The 27,474-nt window shown below is 45.8% G+C and overlaps 3 protein-coding genes across 7 annotated transcripts in view; 2 read left to right on the forward strand and 1 right to left on the reverse strand.

Annotated features, from left to right (window-relative positions):
- The first annotated feature begins 596 nt into the window (after nucleotides 1-596).
- On the forward strand, nucleotides 597-5,356 carry AIMP2 (aminoacyl tRNA synthetase complex interacting multifunctional protein 2). 3 transcript variants are annotated; one of them, XM_053275970.1, is made up of 4 exons: nucleotides 597-739; nucleotides 2,376-2,582; nucleotides 3,890-4,121; nucleotides 4,834-5,356. In XM_053275970.1, exons 1-4 carry the CDS (start codon nucleotides 725-727, stop codon nucleotides 5,217-5,219), a joined length of 840 nt encoding a protein of 279 aa, XP_053131945.1. In that variant the 5' UTR covers nucleotides 597-724; the 3' UTR covers nucleotides 5,220-5,356. The 3 variants fall into 3 exon arrangements, with proteins under 3 accessions (XP_053131945.1, XP_053131944.1, XP_053131946.1); XM_053275969.1 differs by having other exon boundaries at nucleotides 648-859; XM_053275971.1 differs by lacking the exon at nucleotides 597-739 and adding an exon at nucleotides 1,140-1,275.
- Nucleotides 5,357-5,490: 134 nt separating this feature from the next.
- Nucleotides 5,491-27,474, reverse strand: part of EIF2AK1 (eukaryotic translation initiation factor 2 alpha kinase 1) — a 29,467-nt gene continuing 7,483 nt past the window's right edge. For 2 of the 3 annotated variants that reach the window (XM_053275958.1, XM_053275959.1), the window contains 13 exons: nucleotides 27,215-27,351; nucleotides 24,614-24,645; nucleotides 23,483-23,582; nucleotides 21,869-21,949; nucleotides 20,046-20,145; nucleotides 18,986-19,043; nucleotides 16,824-17,115; nucleotides 16,006-16,111; nucleotides 15,019-15,125; nucleotides 9,112-9,232; nucleotides 8,887-8,966; nucleotides 6,800-7,033; nucleotides 5,491-5,706 (listed from right to left, as the gene is read on the reverse strand). In XM_053275958.1, the coding sequence (XP_053131933.1) occupies nucleotides 5,575-5,706; nucleotides 6,800-7,033; nucleotides 8,887-8,966; nucleotides 9,112-9,232; nucleotides 15,019-15,125; nucleotides 16,006-16,111; nucleotides 16,824-17,115; nucleotides 18,986-19,043; nucleotides 20,046-20,145; nucleotides 21,869-21,949; nucleotides 23,483-23,582; nucleotides 24,614-24,645; nucleotides 27,215-27,351 (1,580 nt within the window). In that variant the 3' untranslated portion in view covers nucleotides 5,491-5,574. Of the gene's footprint in view, nucleotides 5,707-6,799; nucleotides 7,034-8,886; nucleotides 8,967-9,111; nucleotides 9,233-15,018; nucleotides 15,126-16,005; nucleotides 16,112-16,823; nucleotides 17,116-18,985; nucleotides 19,044-20,045; nucleotides 20,146-21,868; nucleotides 21,950-23,482; nucleotides 23,583-24,613; nucleotides 24,646-27,214; nucleotides 27,352-27,474 lie in introns of those variants that run through there. The other variant, XM_053275960.1, reaches the window with a different exon arrangement.
- On the forward strand, nucleotides 9,904-14,861 carry ANKRD61 (ankyrin repeat domain 61). The gene is made up of 3 exons (XM_053275968.1): nucleotides 9,904-10,223; nucleotides 11,040-11,100; nucleotides 12,562-14,861. The coding sequence occupies exons 1-3, from the start codon at nucleotides 10,046-10,048 to the stop codon at nucleotides 13,505-13,507; spliced, it is 1,185 nt and encodes a 394-aa protein (XP_053131943.1). The 5' UTR covers nucleotides 9,904-10,045; the 3' UTR covers nucleotides 13,508-14,861.

Consider the following 27,474-nt stretch of genomic DNA (forward strand, 5'->3'; position numbering starts at 1 on the left):
GGAACTTGGAACCTAGATGCTCTTCCCAGAACAGATCCATCCCCTGAGGGGGAATCTCTTCCAGTGCTTACACATCAGGTCTCCCATTCATATGCAACCAGGGCAGGCCCTGCTTAGCTATGGGACAAGTCATGCTCGCTACCAGAAGACCAGCTCTCCTCTCTTAATGGCGATACATTACATTGTCATTTCGCAAAGACGGGGACTTCCTGTTTCAGGGCTGGTGCCATGTTTTGCTCTCCTGCCAAGTAAAAGAGCTGCTGCCCCTACGAAAATCCAGCGGTTCAGTATCGCTGCGACCCTGTCCTTACTTCACTACAATTCCCTGCAGCAAACTGTAGCTGGGAATGATGGGAGTTGTAGTCCAACAGCCGCTGGCGGGCTGGTCTATGGCACATCGCGGCTACTGACGCACAGCCCACACACACCGAGGCTATTTCAACCCAAGCTTCATTTCCCTCCACCAATGAGGTGAAAGACCGTGTCCAGAGAGCGGGAGGGAGCCCAGGGGATGCCCCGCCCCTTTATCCCACCGGACCCAATAGCAGCCGCAGCCTTCTGCCCGTACGCACCAATAACAAAAGAGCCTTGGGAGGGCGGGGCGATGATCGTCCAATAGGAGGCAAGCAAAGGGCTCCTCCCCCTGCCGGGGGTCCCCGCCTCTGGGCCGCCCCCTGTCAGTCCTCGGAGCGGCTCTGGCGGGGAGGGTCGCGCTGCTGCCACGATGCCCATGTACAAGGTGAGGCCCGCTCACGGGCAGCCCGCCTTGGCCGAGCACCTCCCGGCTTGCATGTACCGGGTGCGCAACGTGCACCGTGGCCCCGAGGGCGGCTCCAGCTCTTCCACTTCCTCGCAGCAGGTAGGAGCCAGGCGGCCTTCCCTGGCCAGGCCCTCCCCAGGCGCTGCGTGGTGGGCGCGGGCCTCCTGCTGCCGCTGCCTCGCCACGCGGCCTGGCCGTAGGGTTGTCGACATCGCATTGAACGAAAAAGGGCAATGCGGGGGCAGAAGGCAATGCGGGGGCAGATGGGAGCCCGAGTAGCAGGCCCGCACGTGTTGTCACCACTTCCCCTTAAGCTTAGATCGGTTCTTCTCTGTTTATTAATATAAGCGTGGTCAGCCGAGCTGGGCGGGGGTGTAATTCTGTTTTCTAGGAAGAAGAGCGTTGTTAGTCATCAGCGAAAGAAAGATTTCGCACTTGAGCATAGAGGAACATAGGAAGCTGCACAGCAGATTGTGTAAAACTGCATGTCTGAATGCACACTAAGATGATGACTGGTTAGTATGTTTGGGGTGGGGTGTTCGAGGGTGTGCGCAGAGGAGTGGGCAGAGTTGATGTAAATAGTGGCATTCTCCATTGTTGAAAGCTATACTTACTTGTAGAGAGAGTCAAAAAGTGATTGAAGCTAAACGAGTAAGTCCACGCCCTGGATACTCTTGTGTACAGCTTAGTTGTGGTATCTGCATCTAAACTTTCACTTTCTGTTAGATTTGTGCTATTTTAATAGGAAATGGAAAAGCATGACTAGATGGGTTTCAAAAAAGCCTCTTCCAGGATTTTAGAATATTCAGTAATCTGTAATTCAGGGGCTGATCTTTGATCTCTAGAGTGGCATCAATCTGGTCACATTCATTTGGGCTTGGTGTCACTTGAGGGCAACTCTAAAGCCACTTTTATTTAGTACTCAATCATGAGTACTGCCTATCTTCCAGTTCGTTTTAGAGAACCGGCTGAGTGGGAATTTCCAGTTACCCAATCTCCTTAGAAGAAAGTGCTGTTATGACTGCTTGATTCAAATATTTGAAAGCAATTATGTTATCTTCTCAAAAGTAGTTCTGAGGGTTGCTCTCCCAGGGTTGTAACAGGTCAGCATGACCCGTCCCATGTATGTTTGCATGATCAAGTCTGGAGTTCCTAGTGAGTATGTTCCTGGAGGTTGCTAGATGCTTAAAAGGTACAGCCCATACACTGCTATGCAAAAGCATGTATGAAGTACTCCTAAGAAAGAGGAGAGCTGGTCTTGTGGTAGCAAGCATGAACTGTCCTCTTTGCTAAGCAGGGTTCACCTTGGTTTGAATTTGGATGGGAGACTACATGCAAGCACTGTAAGATATTCCTCTTAAGGGATGGAGCCACTCTGGGAAGAGCATCTAGGTTCCAAGTCCCCTCCCTGGCAGCATCTCCAAGATCGGGCTGAGAGAGACTCCTGCCTGCAACCTTGGAGAAGCCACTGCCAGTCTGGGTAGACAATACTGAGCTAGATGGACCTGTGGTCTGACTCAGTATATGGCAGCTTCCCATCTTCCTATGACTAAGTGGTTGTGTTCCTACACAATAGTGAGGCTACTGAGCTAACCCTAGCTTAACTTCCACTTAGGATGAAGTTGATCCAGCACTTCAGGCACTTGAATCCCGCCAGGAGGAGATCTTAAAGCGGTTGTATGAATTGAAAGCTGCTGTGGACGGGCTCTCAAAGATGATCCAAACACCAGATGCAGACTTTGATGCAACAAACATCATCCAAGCAGATGAGCATGTTCCTTTAACTGCTAATGCTGCAGACCTGGACAACTTGCTTGGGAAGGTAAGTCTTGGGAAGGTAAGTTAGTACAAGATGTTAGTCTTGTACTAACATGGGGTTCTTCATTGTAAGGCCCAAGGGCCAGTGGTGGCCACGACTCCCTAATTATTTGTTCGGGCCTGTTCAGAGCTTCAGCCAAAGCTGAATCCCCCAGCACCATGCAGAGGTGGCTGATCCCACTGTACAGTGCTGAACTTTGCCCAGCGCCAGGGGCTTTCTTCAAGGGAAACTGAGCCCTGCACACGTGGAGTGTTGGGAAGTGTAACTCTTCCCAGTGCTTTCCTCCCGGATCTCTTAGGAGAGGAAAAGGCCCTCCCTGAGAAAAGCACCGTACTTTGTGGAAGTCAGCACAATGGGAAATGGCCCTCACATCGAAAGCTTTTTTTGCCAAAGTTACCCCTGCTTGAAAAATAGCATAACAACATAATGCTTATCGTAGGAATTGTGTTAATACAAGGACTTGGTAGTTCAGCAGTGTGCCTACAGGAATTGCTTTAAAGCAGAACTAAACTCTGGGTCCCAAAATTATCCATGCAGTGTTTAAATAGTATCCATCCTAGTCAAGTAGTGATTTAGGAGCATCATCCAGGGCTTTTAGCATCAGAAGATGCACTTAACTGGACACACAACCAACTATAAAATATAGCGGTAACTCTTGTTAGATTGAGCCACCTTCAGTGGCACAGCGAGGAAATACTCAACTAACAAAGCGAAGGTTGCCGGTTCAAATCCCCGCTGGTATGTTTTCCAGTCTATGGGAAACACCTATATCAGGCAGGAGTGATATACGAAGATGCTGAAAGGCATCATCTCCTACTGCGCAGGAGGCGGCCATGGTCAACCCCTCCTGGATTCTACCCGAGTTGAAATCGACTTGATGGCACACTTTACTTATTGTTAGATTACAGAGAGCTCATGTCTGCTTGTCCAAGCTGTGAATTGGATTACAAGTGCTAAACTGAAACCTACAAGCCATAAGCTACTATAGTGCCAAGCTTTATTTAAAAGGACAGCTCTCTATCCTGTTCCAACTACTAAAGATTTATCTTTATAGGAATAGCTGTTTTAATATAGAAATTCTGAGTGTACTGATCATAATGGCAGTGAATATATCTTTGGAGACTTGAGGACATATTAATAGGAATAAGGGACATCACCTACCCATATCACTTTGATCTTTTAAAAAACTGAATGTGAAGAAGATGCATGTTGTGCTCGATTAGAAATAGAAGGGCCTGATCTGTCTAGAAAGGCCCCGAATATCTGGATGTCACCTGGACAACGTACTAATGACAGCTGTGTTTCTGCAGGATTATGATGCCCTGAAGGATATTGTAATCAATGCCAACCCCGCTCTGCCTCCGCTCTCACTGCTAGTCCTCCATAGCCTGCTTTGTGAGAGGTACAAAATACTGTCGGCTGTGCATACACACTCATCTGTGAAAAGTGTGCCGGAAAACCTCCTGAAATGCTTTGGTGAGCAGACGAAGAAGCAATCGCGCCACGAGTATCAGTTGGGCTTTACACTCATCTGGAAAGATGGTAAGTGTGCCACAGGCCTTGACACGTTCTCTTGGGATTTGGGAGCCAGGCAGTGGACACTTGAGAAAGTTTCCAGAGTTGGTGATGCACATTATGGAAGGCAGGGCAAGGGTGAGTGGGCTTCTTTATTCCCTTTACAAGTGACACAGTTAGAACAAACTGCTGCCTGGGACAAAGATTTTATTCCATAACTCTGCCTCCAGCTATCCTTGTTGAGGACAGTAAAACTTACATAGGAACATAGGAAGCTGCCATATACTGAGTCAAACCATTGGTCCATCAAGCTCAGTATTGTCTACCCAGACTGGCAGTGGCTTCTCCAAGGTTACAGGCAGGAGAGTCTCTCAGCCCTTTCTTGGAGATGCTGCCAGGGAGGGAACTTAGAACCTCCTGCTCTTCCCAAAGCGGCTCCATCCCCTCAGCGGAATATCTTACAGTGTTCACACTTCTAGTGACTAGTCTCCCATTCATAAGCAACCAGGGTGGACCCTGCTTAGCTAAGGGGACACATCATGCTTGCTTCCACAAGACCAGCTCTCCTCACTATTTCTAGGTATCACAGCTCCCTAGCGCTAGAGTATCATAATTGCACATGAAAATCTTGAGTAACCTATTAAGTCAAGTGGGACCCTAATAAACATGTTTAGAACGTAGTGCAAATATGCACCAAGGTGCATAATACTGTCTCAAATTATGCTGTGACTTATTTCAGTGCCCAAACCCCAGATGAAGTTCAGCATTCAAACCATGTGTCCCATCGAAGGAGAAGGGAACATTGCTCGATTCTTGTTCTCCTTGCTGGGTCAGCAGCACAGTGCTGTCACAGCAACTCTGATAGACAGTTGGGTAGACACTGCGATCTTCCAGCTGAAAGAAGGGAGTAACAAAGAGAAGGCAGCTGTGCTGCGGTCCATGAATGCAGCCCTTGGCAAGTCATCCTGGCTGGTGGGGAGTGAACTGACGGTCGCCGACATCGTAGCCTGGTGTGCGCTGCAGCAGACAGGAAGTGCCAACACTGTCCCCGCCCACGTGCAGAAGTGGCTCAAGTCTTGCGAGAATCTGGCACCCTTTAACTCGGCTCTCAAGTTACTGAAGTAAATGCACGTTTTCTAGAAGGGAGAACCTCAGATATTTTCTACACATCACTTTGCAACTGGGAGCCTAGGATATAATGTTGTGTGAATGAAGTTTTAAAAACGGTCGGGTTTTTTGGTTAATAAAGAGATCAGAACCAACGCTTGTGGGCATCCTTTGAGCATTAGCATCCGCTTTTTCTTCCAAAGATACAACGGCATTCCCTCTTGAGGTGCATGTCATTGGATACACCACCGCTCTTTCACTGGCCAAGGCAAAATGCAGATACAGTACATGCTTTGGGGAGTCATTTTATTTAAAAAAACCCACACACATCTTGCATAACACTGTACATATTTTAGATACATGTTCACATGATTTAAACAGGAGAGCCAAGTTGCTTGATTCTCTCTCTCTCAACTTTTTCTTGTAAGAGAAGATTAACTCTCTCTCTGAGTGACTTGATTTCTTCCTCTTGCTGCATCACTTTCTGCTGAAGATGGCAAATAACCTAAAATCCGGGGGAGGAAACTTAGAGCAATTATTCCAGCCTACCTTTTAGGAGACAGTGTCTCTTATCAAAAGGTGGAGTGTACACTTGGAAAACAGCAAAGAGTAGCTTGCTTCGAAGTCTCATAAGGAAAAGCAAAGTTAACCATAGACTGCTGTTAACCAAACTGTCAGCTACCCTGCTTAACCCACCATACAGCTACCTGTGAGTGAGAAGAGGTTTGAGGAACCTGCTTGTAGTATAAAACTTCCTAAAGGTGCATAAATCCTCTAATTAGCAAAAGCTAACATAGTAGATTGCTTTATATACCAAGACAGATAATGTTTAAAGCTGCCAACAGGCCTCCATACAAGTATTATCTGGATCCCAGAATGTATGTTAATAAATTTATACTATTCTTTTTTATGAACACAAGTCTAACAGGCAAGACATCATGGCTTCCACCTTCTTCAACTGTTCCGATGTTATAGAAAAGGTACAGAGCATCGTCCTAGGAACTTCAGAGCAGCTGAAGAAGGCGGAAGCCTGAACGTCTTGTCCATTCTACTTTGTTTCGTTGGCTACAGACATAAATATACATGCAACTGTCTGTTACATTTACATGCCTTTCAGCCAGCTCTGCAGTTCCATCAGACTGCCTGGCAGCTGCAATTTCTTCAAGGCTGTTTCCACCTTTCTATCTGTCTACCTATCATGCCAAAGGTGTAGAGCCGAGGATTAGAATCTAGATTCTCTGTTGCTGCTATCAAGGCATCTCATTGGGTTATCCTCGTCACGTGCTCCTGGTCAGGACTATGTAACAAAACTAACAAGCCATTAGAGCCTGACGGGGATAACCCCGCCCCTGTTCTTAAAATCCTGGCAGGATATATTTTTGCTCGCTTATATCCCTCTGTCCTATGCTATTTTCTGTGGTCCTTTGCTGTGTGGTTTGAGATTTCTCTACAAAATCCTGTAAACCAAATGGAAACATGGACACCACCTGGGAAGGCACCTTTAGCTTAAATTAATGCACAGTTTGCTGGTCTTGTTGCAAAGGTAATGTAAGAAAGAGCCCTTTGTTTGTTTTACAAAAACGTAATTAAAAACTTACATTTGCTGTATTGTGGAAGAGTTCACTTTCAAGTAGCTGACTGGCCGTTGGTCTGTATGAAGATACCTTACTGGTCAGCAGCTTAACATATTTGGTCTGTTTGGGCCACTTCCTGCTAAAGGAGAGAGGGATGTGGCCATTCCTTAAGCCCATCAAAACGTCAGTTCTTTCCATTTCTGTACCAAATGGCTGGAAGAGTTCAAGCAGGACGACACCCAAGCTATACATATCTGACTAGAGACAAAAAGGAGAATGTTCAGCATTTGCACATAAAGAAACAGAAGAATGCAATGTCAGGAACTGGAAATATCCTATGGCAAAATCCAAACTCATCTACAGTGGTCCCTCGACTTACAAACTACTCGACATAAGTATTTTTCGAGTTACAAACGGCAGTTTTAGATCCGGTTTTAGATGCGGTTTTTTCGACTTACAAATTTTTAGATGGGGTTTCCTCGACTTACGAATTTTACATGCGGTTTCCTTGACTTGCCTGCCTGTTTACTGCCTGTTTATTCTTGAAAAGAAATGTTCCTGTGCAGTTTGCAAGCCTTACTGGGGGTCTGGGTCTTTTTTCTAGGCTCCGGAACGCATTAATCCGTTCCCAATGCATTCCTATGGGAAACCGCTTTTCGACTTATGAATTTTTCGACTTACAAATGTGCATTCGGAACGGATTAATTTCGTAAGTAGAGGGACCACTGTATGTGAAAAAAATCACAGTGCATACTCTACACTGGCATATACAGCAGGGGTGGGCAAACTGGATCTTCCAGCTGTTGAACTACAACTCCCATCATCCCCAGCCACAATAGTTCAACAACAGCTGGAGGGCCAAGTTTGCCCATCCCTGCTGTAAAGGCTTGAAGACTGGTTCCAACAAGCACTCGGACTACATTGATTCAGGGTTACATGTACGAAAATGGAGACTGGGAGTAGCTAGGGGCTTTGCACAAAAGGAATTTAGCGAAACGTGAGCTCTACAATATTTAAAGTCATTTCCCCAATGCTATCTAGTGAAAGCATACAGTAATTTATTATTGTTATGATCGAATATTTATATGCCACTCTTCAACCAAAGCCCCCAAAGTGGTTTACAAGACATAAATCAGATGGTCCCCTGTCCCCAAAGGGCTCACAATCTAAAAAGAAGCCTAAGGCAGATATCAGCCACAGCCACTGGAGGGGCTCTGTGCTGGGGGCGGATAGGGCCAGTTGTGCTCCCCCTGCTAAATATGAGTCACCACTTGAAAAGGTGTCTCTTTGCTCAGTAAGAAGGGGTAAATTATAGACATACCTATGACTACCAATTGACATACATACCAATGACATACCAAGACTATATTCAGAACTCTGCGCACTCTGCTATGGCAGAGTGACTTAACGCTCTCCTCCTCTCATCTAAACTCTGCACAGTAATATTTGTATGAACGTAATTCCGATTTTTCAGTATACTGGCATGGAGCAAGGTGCTGAAGGATAAGGAGGGTGGAGAAATATGGACTATATAAACTAGGAGTCATGGTGGAACGGAAGGGCTAGAGCTGGGGTTCCCCAACCTGTGGTGCTCCAGATGTTGCTGAACTACAACTCCCATCATCCCCTGCCACAATAAATTGTAGCTGTGAATGATGGGCGCTGCAGTTCATCAACATCTGGAGCACCACAGGTTGGGGAACCCCTGGGCTCAGGAGTTATGAAGGACGCAGAAACTGCACCCAGGATCCACAAAAGCCTCTGAGTAAGTTAGTCTGGATGTTGCCACAAGGCTTGTGAAGGCATTAGAAGTGGCGACAGACTTGGCCTATCTAGCTGTGCTTGTATTTCTGCAGTTTTCCGAGTTGGGTATTCCACATAGACCATGTATGTTTTTGCCCCAAGCTCTGCCAGTTAAATTCACTTTTATTTGTATGCCACCACACAGTTTTAAGAACGACTGTTTTAAAAAGCTAATAAAAACCACGTGTGCCCCTGAACAAGTGTACTGGAAGACAGAATCACTCCCTACTAAAACACCACACACTTGACCAGGTGGAGGTCAAGTCAACAAAACGGGTATTTTATGGAGGTAGGATGGATGGTCATACCTTGAAGTCATACTGAGAACCTTGCAATTGTTCAGGTGAAGCATACAGGCAAGTACCCACCCCAGAAGTATGTATGAGTTCTGTGCAAAAAACAATGGAGAATTACTTAAAAGATTCCATTTACAGGTATTATTTTTAAAACAGCTACCTGGGACAATAATATTTGAAGCACCACATAACATGATTTAACGAACAGTAAAAACTCAAACTTGGTTCTGTGATTACCATTTCTCTTTTTTGTACTCCGCAACTGGCTTGTAGCTTCCGTTATAATATCTCTGCAGGCCAGGCCAAAGTCTCCAATTCTCACATGATGGCCAGATCCTTGTAGGAAGATATTTCTGGGCTGTGAAAACAGGCGAGAGTACCTGTTTATTTCATGCAATTGGCATACTTTTATAAATGGAGTCTTGCTTTTCGCATCTGTTACAGATTAGACCAAGTAAAGTACCAGGAACCAAGTAAAATGATTAGAAACCTCCAGGGGACCAGTTCACATATCCCTTGATGCTCACACACACCTTAAGGCACGATAGGGCTACTGAGGGGCTCCATCTGACCTCAGATGCATCTGTCATCTCATGACATAAGGCAAATGATCAGCAGGAGAGACGCTGCACTACAGAAACAGGGTGATCAGACTTTTCAGATGGAAGTGTTACCAAAACAATCTAAAACAGGCTTCTCCAACCTGCGGTCCTCCAGATGTTGGTGAACTACAACTCCCAGCATCCCTAGCCACAATTTATTATGGCCCCTCAATTTCTAACATCAGAGAACTTGGAAAAACCTAGTTTTGGATCCAGGTAAATATGGTCTGTACTGGTTTCAGAGAAATTATACTTGGGCACTCCTCCCCCACTCCTCCTAGAGTCAGAAGATCATGGTCTAGTCCAGTGATTCTCAAAGTAGGGTCCCCAGATGTTATTGGACTTCAACTCCCATAATACCCAACCAAAGGCCACTGAGGCTGGGGATTATGGGAGTTGAAGTCCAATAAGACCTGAGGACCCAAGATTGAGAATCCCTGGTCTAGTCCATTCCAGAACTGGACATTCTGTGTCGTCACAAACAGGGGTGCTCAGTCACGTGTAGGATTCCAGACTTTTGCATTTTCTCCATACTAAGTGCTGTCAGCTAGGCAATATTTTCTCCTAACATGGGCAATGTGACCAGAGGTTTCTGTGGAAAGAAGCATCCATCTGAACCCCAGAAGGAGAGTGGACTTCATGAAGTGGACAAAGTATTTGAAACCATTATGGCCAATGATCTTGCTGCACTTCAACGGGCACTGCATCAACATCTAAGCCAACCATTTCCAACTTGTCCTTACGGAGGTAGGTGTCTGTCTAAAATGCCTAAATATTTAAGTAACCACAATGTAGAGATATAGTAGGACATTGGTGTAGAAAGGTTTTTTACAAGTTTCCCAAAACAAATATTTTTGAAGGGTGCTTAACTTTAGACAGCTAGCTAATGTTTTATTTTTTTAAGTTTCAAAGTAAGGTCTTAGCCAAATTATGTTTTACTCCTGAGATCTCCTCCTCCTCAGAATATCTGTTAGATGTTGTTTTATTTGGTTATATGGCTTTATGCTGATTTTATTATTTGTAAGCTGCCCTAAGGCCTCCTTTGGTACCAAAAAGCAAAGGGTAGTGGGCAGTGTTCTCTCTAAGGCGTGCGCACATGCGCACGCTCACACATTTTCTGATGTCCACTCAGTTAATTTCAGATCCTGCTCAGGTTGAATCAGGAAGACAAGCCGTCGCCCCCCCCCCCCCGCCCCCCGAATGCATGTGTTGCCCACACACTGCCTTGATGATGCTGCCCAGAAAAAAAACTTATTCTGCACACAGATGAATAAAAATAGAGAGAACACTGGTGGCGGGGCGGGGAGGGAAGTAATACAGAACCGAAGAACATGTCTCAGCAAATCAGTGGTGAGAATATGAAAAGCTCAAAAGACCAGCTCTGCAACAGGATCATTACCACAAATCACCAACACATCAGGGCACAGGGTCTGAAGCAGTAAAAAGGCCATCGCATCCAAACTTCTCTCCTACAGTCACATGAAGTCACCCATGCATTATTATAACGGCTAAATATGACCTTGTCTGCATTCCTTCGTTCTTCTCTTCTTCTTCACCAATTAGTGCACGACTCGGGAAGATACATGGATTGCATGCTACCATCTTCTGCAGACTTCGAAATGAGGTAATGCTTAACTCTCTCTCTCTCTCTCTCTCTGGGCTTATATGCCTCTTGGGAACACACCAGGATCCCCAAAGGTCCCCTAGACAGGAGGAGAGGCTTCCCTTTCTCCACTCTCTGCAGGAGTGCTCCCGCCAGTAAAAGGAGAGAGCAGAAATCAGGCGTTAGTCCCACTGAGAGGCACAACCCAGGAATCTCTCTGACACAGACAGGGGCAGGAGAGGCCAGGACGGGGCTTAGAGAGAGCGTTGCACTGTCACCAGCCTCTTCAGCATGGGGCTGTTCCTCCTACTCATATGAAGGCATTGCTGGCGGAGGGGGGGGGCCCTGCATGTGGACAATCATGCACCTTAGAGTGGTCCTGCTCTGGACTGGACTTGTGCGCCTGATTCTTTGGAAGGCTCTTAGGTCGACACAGGCTCAGCATTTCCAGTGGCAAGATCTCCACTCCTTTCCTAAAGGGACATTGTTTTAGAAGCAAAGCATCTGGTGTGTGGCTGACCTAGAGATAGGAAGGTTTGAGGATCCTCAAGGCGAAGGAGCTGCGCAGAATCAGCATCTGCCACACCCTCCCCACGGCCCAGGGCTGCTGCCACTTCCCAGTGGGCTAGCAATCAAGAGAAAAGAAAGCCTCCAGCCGCCTAGGGCTGTGCAAGCTAGTTGGGAAATTGCAAGACGTAGCAGTGAGCAGCAAGGCAGAGAACAGCGACAGACTACCACAGACTAGAACCTCAAGCCTGGTTGCGCTGTTGCATTGGCAGCGAATCTAAGGCACCCACAAGACACCTTAAAACAGCCCTAGGACCCTTATGTACAAACAAGCCATGTGCCATAACGGCTGGCCAACCCTTGGTCTAGCAAGAGAAGTTATAGTAAGAACTTCAATTCTTTGTTGATGGATGAAAGGGAATCTTGGACCAATTCAACCAGAAACACATTTAATTATGGAGATGGTGGGTATCTGGAGGGGGGAAGACTGCCAATGGAACTGGAGCATTCTTCCTTCCTTCTGTGCTTTAGAGAGTGGCCGTCCCCTTCTAAATTATGGGAGGTGGGCTTCCATCAGGGGTATTTTCTAGGACCATCAAATGTTGACATAACGTATTTGAAAAGAATGCCAACATATGTTATGTCCCCTGTTACCTGAGGAAAGAGGCACCTTTTACAAATGGTGATTATCTTTATAGGGGGGGGGGGGCGGCAACTGGACCTGTCCATCCCCAGCAAAGCAACCCTCCAGTGGCTGTTGCTGGTGCCTCTCTTATGTTTCTTTTTGAGATGGTGAGCCTTTGGGGGACAGGGAGCCATTTCATTCATTCATTCATTCATTATGATGTCAACTACTCTGGGAACTTTTGTTGAAAAGCAGTATATAAAGATCTTTTGTTGTTGTTATTGTTATATTGCAAAGGAAAAAGGAGTTATACGTCACTCCACTTATCTGTTACATCTCTACCCAAACAGTTGCAAAGCCGTCGGATTTCTGTGGAACATGCTTTCGATCATTGCAGCAAGAAGTGATGAACAGCATCCTCAGCTCTGGCTTGGGAAGAGGGGCCAGATAATTTCGGACCTGTGCAATCAGTGTTATCTCAGCCCTCTACATTTAACGGTACGCGTTGGATACCCTCAGCTTATACCACCCCTTGTGGACCAAGGGCTAGATATCAACACCAGGACTAAGGGAGGTCTAACCGCTCTCCACCTGGCCTCTGAATCTCTCCACCGAGCAGCCATCGAAATGCTACTGCACTCCGGGGCCAATGTCCATCTCACCACGCCACTCACTCAAAGGAGCGCCCTCCACATTGCCATTGAGTCTTCGTCGTCTAAATGCGGCATCAGCTTGGCGGCCGGCGAAGAGTGCATCAAGCTCCTCTTGCTCAACGGCGCAAACGTGCGCATGCGAGACTGGGAAGGACGAGAAGCTATTCACATGGCGTGCCAGAGTGGCAGAGAAGATCTCATCAGCCTCCTGCTCAATCACGGCGCGGACATCAACGCTTTAACCAAGCAAGGGGAGTCGCCGCTCTTCCTCTTCCTGGAAAGTGCGTTCTGCCCACGAAAGGCACAGCTACTGGATAAACTGCTGAGCCTGTCGTACCCTCTGAAATTAATGGCCTCCGAAGGCCGTCTACCCAACAGGCTCATCTCTCCAAGTGAAGAACCACTGAAAGACAAGCTCATGGCGTTGTCTTTGGAAGTCCTGCCCCTGCAGGAGATCTGCAAATTTAATATCAGGAAAACGTATGGAGAAAACATGAAACGCTGGCTGTGGGGGATGCTTCCCACCAGGCTGTGGAACTCCATATACCTGACACAAGAATTCTCCTATGCGGCAAAAATAAAAAACAGAAAAGCGCAACTGGGAATCCCAGCCACCAAAAGCAGCAGAAACTGGGCCCCGTGACAGGGTCTGAATAAAAAATAAACATCGTGTTTTGAAGCACTTCTAATTCTCTTGAGTGTTATGCAATGACCACCATTTAAAAGATGGTCAAAGTAGAATCTATCGAAGCGTAATGGAAGAGGAGGCTTCGACATTCAGAGACACCTATGGAGAGATGGTGTGCTCAACAGGACTCCTTTGTCCTCCTCATCTCCTTTGCTACATCAGAAATGGTGTCCAAATGGCTGCTGCTCCAGAAAAGAAAAAGCACCAAAAGGCATACTTAAGCCCACATGTGGCAAGGGTTTTTTTTGGCTGGGTTCACTCAACAGATGTTTGACTGAAAGCAGAAGAGAATGACTTCATACATTTTCACGTCTCAACCAACAAAACAGCGAATACTGTATCTGTAACAGAGATTTTCAAATGTCCTACCTTCAGGGAACCCTTTTCTTGTGTACCAAGGAACTCTATGTGGATTATGGGTTCAGAGGTGCACTTTCAGTTCACAGGGCAGAAGGAATAGAGACTGGAGCTTGGGTCACTGAACCAAACATACACTACGTGCTGCAGAAGGCACCCCATACCACCCCCTGCGGTGGTCACACACTGCAAGGAAGACTGGAAACAATGGATCATGGCCTTGTTCACACGACTGTCCCCTGAGAGGGGGAGGTATGCTCCAGCTGTGTGGAAGGTAAAAGCTTGTTCAGAGGAGGGGAAAGTGACTGGGTGCAAGATGGGTGCAGGTACCGATGGTGTTTCCTTCTACCTTGGTAAAATGCTGGGTAGGGCACATCAAAGTCTGGGGCCCTCTCACACACAGATCTTCACTTTTGCCTCCGTCAACTTTGCTTTTAGCTCACACGTGGCCAAAAATCAGAAGCACGCACAGCTCCAAAAGGCGGGCAGAATGCTTGTCCTATTCATGCAACAGTTGTGTGAGCAGTCCTAATCGGTCCTCCTGAGAAGGAACCCACCGCAGAACTTCCAGTGAGGAGCCTCTGATAGGCTTCGGGGGACTCTCAAGCTCCCTGGGAACATCTGTTGAAAACCAGTGGTTTATATACACAAATGCAATTGTGTTGACTAATTATATTGACCGCAGATCTATACACACGCCTATCAATCAGTACCAGCGTCATCAGCTGTGAACTGCCCTATAGACCTGGATATCGGTGGTATAAAAACATGTTAAAAATAAAGTACACACTATTCAGGAAAACTCAAGGGAAACAACGCTTCTCTATACCATCAGGGAGGGCTGCCCGAGAGCCTCAGTAAGCCAGTCTGGGCTCTTTGGAGGAAGGGAGTGGGGATACGTGCAATAAAATATGCACGTATATACATGCATGCACAAAGTTCTGCAGTAAAAGCAAATTACACTAACATGTAAGTCTCCTTGTTTTGTATACATCTCTGAATTCTCTATAGGTATACTATACTATACTACAACAAATTCCGTTTTGCAAAGAGAGGTACAGACAACCCTTCAGTTTGCTGAGCCCAAATGAAAGGTGTCATTTACATACCTTAATGTCTCGGTGCATGACTCCCATACTGTGGATATAATACACTCCTTCTAGTAGCTCTTGGAAGATTTTTAGTGTCCCAGTAATGTCTACATGGTGATAAGGACCTTTAAAAATATATATATAAAAAGAAAGTATTACTCAATCTGTTTTCCCAAACTGAAATACTTCAGGAAAAGACAACACAAAGGCAGTTAGCTCTATTTACAAAGGCACTCTAAAGCAATGCTAATTAGAAAATATATTCTCCATCAGATGTACGGCGTTAACTGCGGGATGTGCAAAATGCAAAGAAGTTGATTTTGCTGGGCCAGATCCAAAGAGCACCCATCTTGGGCACCCACAAGGGTTTCAATGCAACCAGCTGAATGATTCACACTGTTCAGCCAGCCACGTCACTAACTTCTTTTAAAGCCAGAGGAGATTTCAGAAGCAGACGGTGGGGATGACAGGAGAAACCCCTCCTACTCTCCAGCCAGTCAAGAGGGAAGGAAGCTGCAAAGAGCCACATCCATCTTAAGAGGCATTTCTGTGTGCGACAGTAAAGGAGAATACCTCTTCTAAGATGCCTTCTGCAACAATGCATAGAATGGCAAAAACCCAAACAAAAAAACAACAACACCCAACACACACCAGTTGCTGTATCCAGACTGGCCACCTCTGAAATCAATGAGGCAAGTTAGAAATGACTAATGATCCCCATTAATTTCAATGGGACTGAGGCATAACTAACTTAGTCTGAATGCTGCCCAAGGTATGTTTTTTTAAAAAACAATTTTCTCTCTCCTATGCATATCAACCAATCAAAATGCATATGATTAATAACTGGGCGATGGCCCAGTTGAGAAGAGTTCCTTCTACAGCTGCTCAGAAAAACAAACATTTATTTAGAAGTATAGCTGGTTTCAAAGGCACAAAATCATATTCCATTGGCATTTCATGATATGCTATCCCGTATGCTTTCAGAAACAGTGGATAAAGACTTACTGGGGTTTTTCTCTGTTCTCAGTCTTTCATTCCTCTCAGCAATCCAGTCCCACAACGAGATTTCACACAGCTGCATCTGTATGTGGAGCATCAGACGGTACTCCATCTGAGGAGAAATGTGCAAGACAAGCTTATTCCGTGTGCACATGCAATCTGGTGGGCCACTGTGGGAAACAGGGTGCTGGACGAGGTGGGCCTTCTTGAGCCTGTTCCCGCAGGGGCTGTTCTTATGTGCACATATATATACCCTTTATGAAGCTGGCTTCTACTGAGTCAGACCCTTGGTCCATCTAGCTCAGCCTTGTCTGCTCTGACTGGCAGCGTCTCTCCAAGGTTCCAGGCAGGAGTCTCTCCCAGCCCTACCTGGAGATGCTGCCAGGGATTGAACCTGGGAGCTTCTGCATGCCAAGCAGAGGCTCTTCTGCTGAGCTACGGCCCCATCCCCGAAGGAGGATATCTTACAGCAGATAGCAATCACATGCAGTCAGCTTCCCAATGCAAAGCCAGGCAGACCCTGCTCAGCAAAGGGGACAATTCACACTCGCTACCGCAATTCATGCTTGCTACCATGCTCACACCCTTCTACCTAGGTAACAGCCTGGGGATAAACCTTGGGATACCTGGCAAGGCAGCACTGGGATCAGCCCCAATCCCAGTGCTCCACACAAGCAGCCGTACCTGGGAGGGGTTGTGCAACCCCAGGACGGGCTGCTCGTGTGAACAGCCTCGTTGTTTGTTCGGCTACTGAGCAAGGTTGCTTCAAACTATCCCCTGCTCATTAGAGAGCAATTAAATGGATGTAGCAAATCTGCGTTTACCTCGCACGGTGTCTGCAGGCATATCCCCTTCTGGGAGCATTCTTCCTCACTGTAGGCACTGCTTGTGTTGAGGCGGGGTCTCCCCTGACTGCCACACTGCACAACTGATGGTGGGTTTCCAGTGTGTCCACTGGCATTCCCATCTGTGCCGCTGCTTTGGTGGAATTCATCAGGTAGCTCACAGGCGTCCATATCATTTCCTTCACCATCTTGGTCCATGGAACCTTCGGGAGCAAGGTCAGCAAAGATAATGGAACTGCTGTCTTCCATATCTTGATCCGAGGACTGATCTCTGCAAGAAACAATACGGTTGGATCCAATGAACCGCAAGTAGCAGGAAAATAGCCACCGGTGCAACTGTTCATTTTATTTATTTATTTAACATATTTTTAATACCGCCCAAAACTTATGTCTCTGGGCGGTTTACAACAAGATAAAAACAAAAGTAAAACATTAATTAAAAACAAAAACAAGAAATGTAAAACACAAATTAAAATTTTAAAACAATGTTCTAAAAACAACATTAAAACAATCAAAACTAACTGGCAGTAAGAGCCACTGATGCCACTAACCATTCAGTGGGCAACCAGATTTATATACATCAGGATCATGAATTAATATACTGTAATATTTGAGGTAGGTCAACAGTTTTAGTTGCTGCTCTTGCAGGGGATCAGTAGGCACCTTCCTCAAAACATGCACACAGAATTATAACTCTCTTCTTGAAGGGAGGGACAAGGAGTACTTCTTAACTGGATCTGTAACCACCAAGTGCTCTGGGAGCCAGAGGAAGAGAAGCAGAAGCCACAAAAGGAAGAGGGAGAGAAAACTGAACCCATTACTGATGATGGGCTATTTTTAATGATGTGCCATTTTTATTGAATTAACGTAAGCTGCTCTGGGTAGAGTATTTAAAACCAGAGCTCTAGCAGGAGGGTTGAACCCCTCCAACTCTTTTATGATTGTTATGGTGTTATGATGTTTCCAGACCTGTACAGGCATCAGTTCATTTGTGAGACTCCACAATGACCACCGGGGCGGAAACACCATTGGGCAAATGGGTTCAAAGAACTTGGGCCGCCACCAATTGGGGCCGTGCCTTGCACCCCAGACACGCCCCCCACATCTGACGTCAGGTGCGGGGGGCGTTATTTTGCTTCCAAACAGGGAGCGAAATCAGGCAGCGCTGTGTTTGCAGTGTGGCCGGAGCAACTCTCCCTGATTTTTGAAGGCTGCCCAGGTGGCCTCGTTTGGGAGTGAAACCACAGCCCCGCATCTGACCAGTAATTTTCGGCCAATTTGAGGGCATTCCAGGGCACAGCATAACCCAGGGGGAGCAGCTAAGTGTGGTAGGAAGCTTCCCTCCCATTTGATATTTTAACGATGCTCCCCCCCGCCAACCGGGAACCTAAATCCCAATTCCCCACTGCCGCAATGACTCGATATTTGCGGTTTCCATATCCACAGTTGTACCATGGAACAGAACCCCCAAATATTGAGGTCCTCCTATAGTTATTTTGAAGTGTGTTATGCAGACATTCTGAAAGGAACATGAGATCCTCCAGGACAGGGATTCTCAAGGTTGGGTCCCCAGATGTTATTGGATTTCAACACCCATAATACCCAGCCAAAGGCCAGTGGGGCTGGGGCTTATGGGAGTTGAAGTCCAATAACATCTGGGGACCCAACACTGAGAATCCCTGCTTCAGGAGACCCTGTAGGACCCAGGAACGTTCTGCCAATGTTAAAGCCACAATATTCAAATCCTAAACCCAAGCAAAAAAATGGGTTTCGGTTCCTGAAAAGCAGCACCTGGGCTGCCCCAGGGGATATCCAATTTTTTGTCATTTCTCAGCTGGGGGGTGGGGCTGGATAGCTAAACTTTTAACTCCCTGGAGGAGCCCGTACATCACATTCCAGTAGACAGAGAGGCTGTTCCAGGTATACCCATTTAGTTAGGGGATAGTTAAAGGGGTTTCCTATCCCTGCAAATAACTGAAACTATCCCCACAATCATTAAATGGGCAAAACCATGGGAGATGAGCCCACGGGAGTGAAGGTTTGGGTTTCAGAAAATATGCCTATGACAACCAAGACCAATTCTGCAATATTTGGGACTATCTGAAAAAGACTGAAAAGGCTAGTTCCTGTTGAATACATACTCGGTACTTTCTTGCAAAGAAGACATTTTGAGAGATGGCAGCTGCAAGACTGTCTCACCTGCAACCGAATGAAGAGAAACCTGACATTTTATAAAGAGATTTGTACATGCAATTGGATAATTATATATACTGAAAGTTGTTCAGCTTCATAAACACGTAGACAATGTAAATTACTCCACAATTAATAATAAGCAGAAATTCTTCAGATGCTACATTTACCCAACAAATGCTAGGAGTATTTAGCTTCTGCCAAAGTTTCACCCAGGCCCAACAGTCAGGGAGCTGCCCTTGGGGTTGGGAGGGGCTTCCACTGGCCCACCCCCAGGCCTGACAATGAAGAACACCGGATTAGATCATTGTTGGGTAAATTTAGCATCTGAAGAATTTCTGCTTATTATTAACTGTAGAGTAATTTACATTGTCTTTTCACTCTTAAAGTTGCCCTGACTGCCCCTCTGAATTGTGCACAAATCTCAGTTCGTGATGTTATCTCAATTCGTGCACCATCCTAAGGGAAACAGAACCCTCTTGAGACCCTGCACCATCTCGGAAAGCACGCCCAGAGTGCTGAGAAGTGTAGCCCTTCCCAGCACTTCCCCCACAGAGCTCTCAAGAGAGGGCTCCGTCTCTCTTAAAGGACTCTCCCAAAACTGAGAAAAGTGCAGTACTGGGGAGGGAGGGGGGTCATCACAGTGGGACATGGCACTCATATTGAGGATTTCTAGCCAAAGAGGCCCCTGCTTGAAAAATAGCCAAGATCACTGGTTTCATCAAACTACAATTCTCACAAACACATCTCATATACAGTTTTCGAGAACTTGAACCCATATTCTGAACTAGCACACAGCTCTCTAAGATTTGATGTTACACTGATTAACACAATAGCAGATCCATTGTTTTAATCTCTTTGCTGGTGACATTTCCAGTTTCCAGTAGGATGCCAAGGTCTCTTTTTTTTGGCAGCTTACAACCAATTTAGGCCTTACTAAGGATGTTAGCTCCCATACAGCAAGTACACAGATGACGCACGGCAGGCAGGAAGCTGACCAGTTCTACTTGCCTTTTGGGCATGCTGGTTGAACATGCTCCATCCAAGCGGTGTGATAGCCTACAATATTTGGGTGCTGCAGCCCAGCCAGCACTTTAACTTCTCGCAAGACCTACAAAAGAGACCAAAGAGGACACCTCCTGTTCAGGTCATCGTTGCCCACACTTTTGGACAGCAGAGGAACACTTTTTTGCCCAAATAAAACCAGAGGCACACTTCAACCTTACCCCTGAAAAAGAGGAGTTCTTCTCTGACGGAGTGTAAGAGAAGAACGTGTCCTCAGAGGGGCGCGTCCTCTGGGTTTCTAGCTAGCACAAGGCACTGTTCTGGATGGGCTGCCTCCGGCTGATTCTCTACATGAGTGACTGTCATGAGATGCAGCAATGTGCAGAATTATCTGTCAGACCACCTTGCTGTCTCCCAGTCTGCTTATTCCTACGGCAGTCCCAAGCTGCTTAATAGCACTTACATTTATCTACCGCTCTATAGCCGGAGTTCTCTAAGCGGTTTACAATGATTTTAGCATATTGCCCCCAACTTCTGGGTACTCATTTTACCGACCTCGGAAGGATGGAAGGCTGAGTCAACCTTGAGCCCCTGGTCAGGATCAAACTTGTAACCTTCTGGTTACAGGGCGGCAGTTTTACCACTGTGCCACCAGGGGCTCATTAAGGCTTCAAAACAGCATTTTTTAACTGTCCTCAGCAAAAAAAAGATCAGAAGCCAGTGAAGCTGTTTAAGAATTGGCACAATGTGTTCTGTTCAGCCACTTTCAGTCTAGGACAGACTGGGTGGGCAGACTACAGCCCGCGGCTGGGTACAGCCCATGAGACCCATTTATCTGGCCCCTGGCACCCCCCCACCACCCCTGTCCTCTCCTCCTTCGCCTGCCTGCATGGCTGCTTCTGCTGCAGCCGGCTAGGTGGCTGACTGCTGGGGCACACTGTAATGATGCCAACATGCAGATGGCATCTTTATAACACACCACGGCAGTTAGACATCTAGCCGGCGGCAGCACAAGCAGCTACGCAGGCAGAAGGTGGCAGTGGCAGCCAGGCAGAATTCTTATTCACACGCCACAGTCAATGTCTTGTGCATCGGTGGCCCTCCGACCCAAACGTTTGCCCACCCCTGATTTAGGGGTTGAATTTTGGACCAACTAAAGTTTCAGAGTCATCTTCAAAAAGCAGCATTGTGGTTAAGTAATCTAATCTGGAAGTTACCAGAACGCATGGAGAGTAATTTCTAGAATCCATTTCTTGGTTTGAAGTACCAAGAAAGCTCTCTTGCAGAGTGGGAGTTACTGGGATACGCCCTAGGGCAACAAGGACAAATGCTTCTCAATATCTCTTTGGAGCACCATGAGGATTTCAAAGCTAATGATACTTTTTACAGCGGTGTGTGTGTGTGTGTGTGTGTGAGAGAGACAGAGAGAGAGAGACATGGAGGGAGGGAGAGAATGAATAGGTTCATGTTCTACAGACTTGTATACAAACCTACAAACAAAATTAGCAACGTTTCTGCTCACAACCACTGTTCCCTCTAAGGTGTGCACACGTGTGCATGCTCACAAATGTTTGGATGTCCGCTCAGTTCAATTTCGATCCCACTCAGGTTGAATCAGGAAGGCCCCATTCTGAATGCAGGTGCTCACACACTGCCTTGATACTGCTGCCCAGAACAAAACTCATTCCATCCAGAGATGAAAAAAATCAGAGGGGCCACTGTTCACAACCATGGCAATTGCTTTCCTTTCGCTTAGCACTAATTTCAGTGGGGTGTGAACTTGCACAGGGCAAACAAAACATTCAGACACATTTAAAATCAATGCATACCTTCATGCAGTCTCTTTTGGTAGCCTTTCTAATCAGAATTTTTTTAATCGCATAGAACTGACCATCTAGTTTGTTTCTGACCTGAAAGATAGATTGTTAACATGTCAGTAGGTATGGCAAATTTTAGACACTTCTAGATCAGGGCTGGCCAAAGGGCCACCTCCACACAGAACCCTTCCTGTGAACATGATTTGATCTGGCCACATACAATGGTATGGTCGAAAATTCAGAAGTACAGGTGCTCTCCATGACAGCCCCCATAGCCACGCCATGCCCCACAGCCATGCCCACCCCAATGGCCACCAGTGTTCCTTGTAAGAGGGATTCGTTGTTGACTACAACTCCCATAGTCCCCAGCCAAAGGCCATTGCAGCTGGGGATTCTGGGAGCTGTAGTCAAAAGCATCTGGGAATCCCTCTTGCAGGAAACACTGATGGTCACAAACCTCATTTAGAGAGATGCAATAACTGGGGGCGAGGTGGTGGGGTGCTGGCTCTCTTGCAAAAAGTCAAAGATAGTTTCCTAACCCTACAGAGCTTGAACCTTATGAGGTTATTTGCCCAGAAGAGCAGTCTGGATGGTCAATCAGAAAGGGTGGAGGATACTCCTTGTCACAGAAGACAGGGAGAATGGTAATGCAATCAATTGTAGTCCGATACTAGGGATCATTAGGAAGGGGATTGAAAATAAAACAGCTAATATTATAATGCCCTTATAAAAAATTATGGTGCGGCCACAGTTGGAGTACTGCGTACATTTCTGGTCACCACATCTAAAAAAGGACATTGTAGAACTGGAAAAGGTGCAGAAGAGGGCAACCAAGATGATCAGGGGCCTGGAGCATCTTTCTTATGGCTACAACACCTGGGGCTTTTTAGTTTAGAAAAAAGACAACTGCAGGGAGACATGACAGAGGTCTATAAAATCATGCATGGAGTGGAGAAAGTGGATAGAGAGAAATTCTTCTCCTTCTCACGTAACACTAGAACCAGGGGTCATCCCATGAAACTGATGGCCAGGAAATCTAGGACCAGCAAACGGAAGTACTTTTTCACACAACGCATAATCAACTTGTGGAATTCTCGGCCACAAGATGTGGTGAGGAGGGGTCTCTCATCGGCTACTAGTCGGAGGGCTGTAGGCCACCTCCAGCCTCAAAGGCAGGATGCCTTGGAGTACCAGTTGCAGGGGAGCTACAGCAGGAGAGAGGGCAGGCCCCTTTCAACTCCTGCCTGTAGGCTTCCAGCAGCATCTGGTGGACCACTGTGTGAAACAGGATGCTGGACTAGATGGGCCTTGGGCTGTTCTTATGTTTATTTATAGCAGGAGCAGCCTACCATTTAGAAAGCCAAGGACTTTGCATCCCTGCTGAGAATTTGAAGGGGGGAAAGTACAAGGACTGCGTCCCTTTCCATCCCTGCAGCACAACACCAAGGGCCTCTTAATCGTAACGGCACAGGACCTTCTCTAAGTTGGTCCCTCGACTCCAACACAGAGGGGAAGACGATGTGCGTCTTTCTGAGAGTTGGGCGGGAAACTACCGGCCAAATTATTCACCAGTACAATTTGAATAGTTATTACAAAGCCTCAGAAACAGACAATAAAAAGAAATACCTTGAATACTGTTCCGTATCCTCCTTTTCCAAGCTGGGAGACCTCATCAAATTCATTGATATAGCGAGATGTTTGTGCTTCAAAGAGGACTTGGTTTTCCCTAGTTGTTTTTTTTAAACGCAGACACGTTACCAATTGCAAAAACAAATGTACCATGTTAGAACATGCAACAAAGAGGGAGAGGAATTAGACTCTCTTAATAAAAGTATGATGTTTTCTCCACAGGAGGGAAAGAAGAGGGTTGGGGTGTGGTTTTGAGCATTCAAATGGCAGGAAGGGAAAGAGGTGATGCAGCTATCCTCCGCCTCCCACTATCAGCCACAGTTTCCCTCCAGGTGCTGGGCTCTCGCCCTCTGCTTGTATGCAGAAGGTCCCAGGTTCAGTCCCTGGTGGAATCTCCAGGCAGGGCTGGGAGAGACTCTTAGAGAGTTGCTGCTAGTCAGTGTAGACAATACTGAGCTAGATGGACCAAAGGTCTGACTCAGCATTAAGCAGCTTCCTATTTTCCTAAAAGAAAAAAACTAAATAGATATCAGTCAAGATATGACCTGTATGGCCCTAAAGCATACGCAAGAGACCCTCTCTACGCCTATGACCTTTAAGATCAGCCAGAAATATTCTTAAATACATCGTCTATGCGCCAAATCAGGTCCCCAAAGAGAGATGCTCTCAAAGTTTGGCTGTCGCCTCGGAATGCTCTTCCCCTGGGGGCTCACCAAAGCTTGAGCCTGTATTGTCTGGAAACAATGTAAGATAATTTTATTCAAACTGGATTTTGGTTGCCAGGGATTAGGGATAGATAAGGTAGATAACTAACATTTTTATGTGCCCCTTGGGGTGGACAGGCTACAATTATAACCAAGTAAAATAATCCAAATTTTCTGCACAGATGCTCAGATCTGTTCTCAATACTTATTTTTTGTGCACTGAATTATTAGCCTTCTCTGAAGCCAAAGCAGACACTAAAATGCTGGTGGTGAATTTTCTTCCTTTAGGGAAAAGAAAAACACCTAATGTAACTTTAAATGGTTCTAAGCTCCGGAACTGATACTGTTCAACATTTTATATTTTTAACACCAAAGATATAAACACACAATTGTTTTAAATGTCAGTTGTACTTTGAACACATACCTGTTAGCATAAGAATCACCATTTCCAAGCTCCTACAAAACATAATGAAAACAATAGTGAGATATGAGTATATAATGCCATCTAAAATTTAAATATATAATCTAATCTAGTTACTCATGTTTCATTTTTTGTTTCTTACCAGTGCTATCTTTTCTGACTCTCCATACTACACTGCATTGGTCCTAAATAATTACTAAGCTGGCTATCCCACTGGAGGTTAGGATTTTCTTCTTTCTTTTAGATATATTTAACTTATTAAATGTGATTTTAGTCTGGTCTTTTAACTTGTTTAATTTTATTAATCTTTTACTTGACATTGTATCTATTTTATTAATGTTGCGAGCCACCCCGAGCAGTAGCGCACTGGAGGAGCGGGCCATCAAGATTTTAAACAAACAAACAAACACACACTACACATCCCAATGGAACAAACACACACCATTTTATGAAGCAAATGGCCCATTCATTGATCTAGTTCAGGGTTGCATAATTCTGACCCTTCTGCAGATGCTGAACTACAACTTCCATAATCCCTGACTACTGGCCACTGTGACAGGGGCTGATGGGAGTTGTAGTCCAAAAGCAGCTGGAGTGATGATGTTGTGTCACTCTCTATCTGAATATAACACAACACAATATAACAACATAACATAACATATATGCCACCTGACTCCAAAGGTTCTAGGCAGTTCACAAAAATAAACACAACAAAAATAAAACAAACTGTTAATTTAAAACATTAAAGATTACTAAAAGCCTGGCTAAAAAAAAGTGTCTTAAGGGCTGTTTTAAAGGCTGATAAATATGTTAAACAACGAACGTCTATGTGAACCAGCATGTGTTCGAAAAGCAGTTACTATCTGTTTAGTGGAACTACAATTATTAGTCACACATTTAAAGAAGTACATCAGGGTTAAAAAGAAACCACATTTGAGGCAGTCAAAAGCAGCAGAGCCCTAGTGGAAGCAGATGCAGTTCTTCTTATTCATGCAAAGTGGTGGTGCTGACAGTCACCAATTCCACACACACCCCTCGTCGCAACTGTCGATTCCCACACCAGACTTTCCTTTTTAACTTTCTCTGGAATTTTCCTCAGGCTTCTCTTGACACTGTCCAGGAGTCAAATGACAAATGCATTTAAATCCCTGCCTTTTCTAGATAATGGAAGCCGGTTATTTACCCTTTAAGTGGAAACTTTTGGCCTTTTGTGGGATGTGGTGTCACGTTTCAGCCCAACACTTCTTTAAGTTTACACATTATAGAATTATTGAATTCTTCTTCTTCACATTATTCAAACCTTAAACTTCTGGACTCTTAGTTAGTGCCTTAATACTGTGTCCACAGAAAATTGGCCATGTTCAGGAACGGGACAGAGCTTCCCCAGCACCCAGCCTAAGAGGCTCACAGGACAAAGAGGCACCTTTCAAAGTGCAGATTCTCCTATATTTAGCTGGGAAGAGCAACAGGCCCCACTGAACCCCAGTACAGCTTCCCTCCCAATAGCTTTTGCTGGTGCCAGCCTTACATTTCTTTTTAGATTATAAGCCCTTTGGGGACAGGGAGCCTTATTTATAGCAGATGAAGTGATGCAACACTTATTAACTAACAAACAGCTTCCAGTTGAACAGAAAGGAAATTGCCCGAACACCAGAGGCACAAAAGACCAGCTGCTCATTGACAAAATGTTTTTAGAAAATTGCAAGAGAAGAAAAACCAATCTAAGTGTTGCATGGATTGACTACAAGAAAGCCTTCGATTCATTGCCTCACACATGGATACTAAAATGTTTAGAAACAACTGGTGTCAGCAAAAACATTCAGATATTTATTAAAAAAAGCAATGAGCATTTGCTGGTGCCAGCCTTACATTTCTTTTTAGATTATAAGCCCTTTGGGGACAGGGAGCCTTATTTATTATTATTAGTATTAATTGTCTTCTGTGTACACCACTTGACAACTTTCTTGTGGAAAAGCAGAATATAAATAATAGCAACAGGCATTCCAGTCCTCAACAAAAATCTAAAAGGATGCCATCAGCATGTGGAGGAGAAGTGATGTTGTTGCCACACACCAAGACCAGCAATGCAAGAAGATCGGCACACACTTTGTCACAAAAGCAGCAACATGCTGATTTGGCCTCCTCACTTGTGTGCCAGTGTCCACAGAACATAGGAAGCTGCATTACATTGAGTCGGACCACTAGCCCACCTAGCTCAGTCTCGTCTGCTCTGACTGGCAGCAGCTCTCTAAAGCTTCAGGCGGGAGTCTCCCTGGCAGGTGCCAGGGAGTGAACTTGGGATCTTCCACATACAAAGCCGATAACCTGCAGCCCCAGCAACAGCAGGACAAGTTGGCAAGATGCTACACAAGTTACATAGGGAGCTGCCCTATACTGAGTCAGACCATTGGTACATCCAGGTCAGTACTGTCTACCCTGGCTGGCAGCAGCTCTCCAAGGCTGCAGGCAGGCATCTCTCCCAGCCCTACCAGGAGATGCTGCTGCCCGGGAGACCCTTCTGCATGCCAAGCAGATGCCACTGAGATACAGCCCCATTTTTTTTTTACACCAGTGCTGAGAGGCAGAGAAGATCATTAAGCTTACCCCACTGCGTATTTGTTGGTTAGCTGCTTTCATTAATTCAGTAATGGCCCGATTGTGCTGCAGCCTCAAACTACTGAATTCATCGCGGAAGGCAAAAGGGGAAAGCAAGCGCATCCGAGTAAACGTCTTACCCAGTACTGTACGAAAGGCAGGGGGGGAGAGAAAATAGAATTATTTTAAAGGTAATGGAGTGTTTGTACTTTAGACACCATGCAGGCTATAAAACACTGCTCGTTATTCTTAACGGCCTAGCTTAGCTT

This window comes from Hemicordylus capensis, chromosome 13 (assembly GCF_027244095.1).
Source record: "Hemicordylus capensis ecotype Gifberg chromosome 13, rHemCap1.1.pri, whole genome shotgun sequence".
NCBI lineage: Eukaryota > Metazoa > Chordata > Lepidosauria > Squamata > Cordylidae > Hemicordylus > Hemicordylus capensis.

Coding starts and splice junctions, on each gene's coding strand:
- AIMP2 (XM_053275969.1), top strand. CDS start 725: ATGCCCATGTACAAGGTGAGGCCCGCTCACGGGCAGCCCGCCTTGGCC. Junction 860..2,375: donor CTTCCACTTCCTCGCAGCAG/GTAGGAGCCAGG, acceptor ACTTCCACTTAG/GATGAAGTTGATCCAGCACT. Junction 4,122..4,833: donor TACACTCATCTGGAAAGATG/GTAAGTGTGCCA, acceptor GACTTATTTCAG/TGCCCAAACCCCAGATGAAG.
- ANKRD61 (XM_053275968.1), top strand. CDS start 10,046: ATGGGCAATGTGACCAGAGGTTTCTGTGGAAAGAAGCATCCATCTGAA. Junction 10,224..11,039: donor TCCAACTTGTCCTTACGGAG/GTAGGTGTCTGT, acceptor TTCACCAATTAG/TGCACGACTCGGGAAGATAC. Junction 11,101..12,561: donor TCTGCAGACTTCGAAATGAG/GTAATGCTTAAC, acceptor CTACCCAAACAG/TTGCAAAGCCGTCGGATTTC.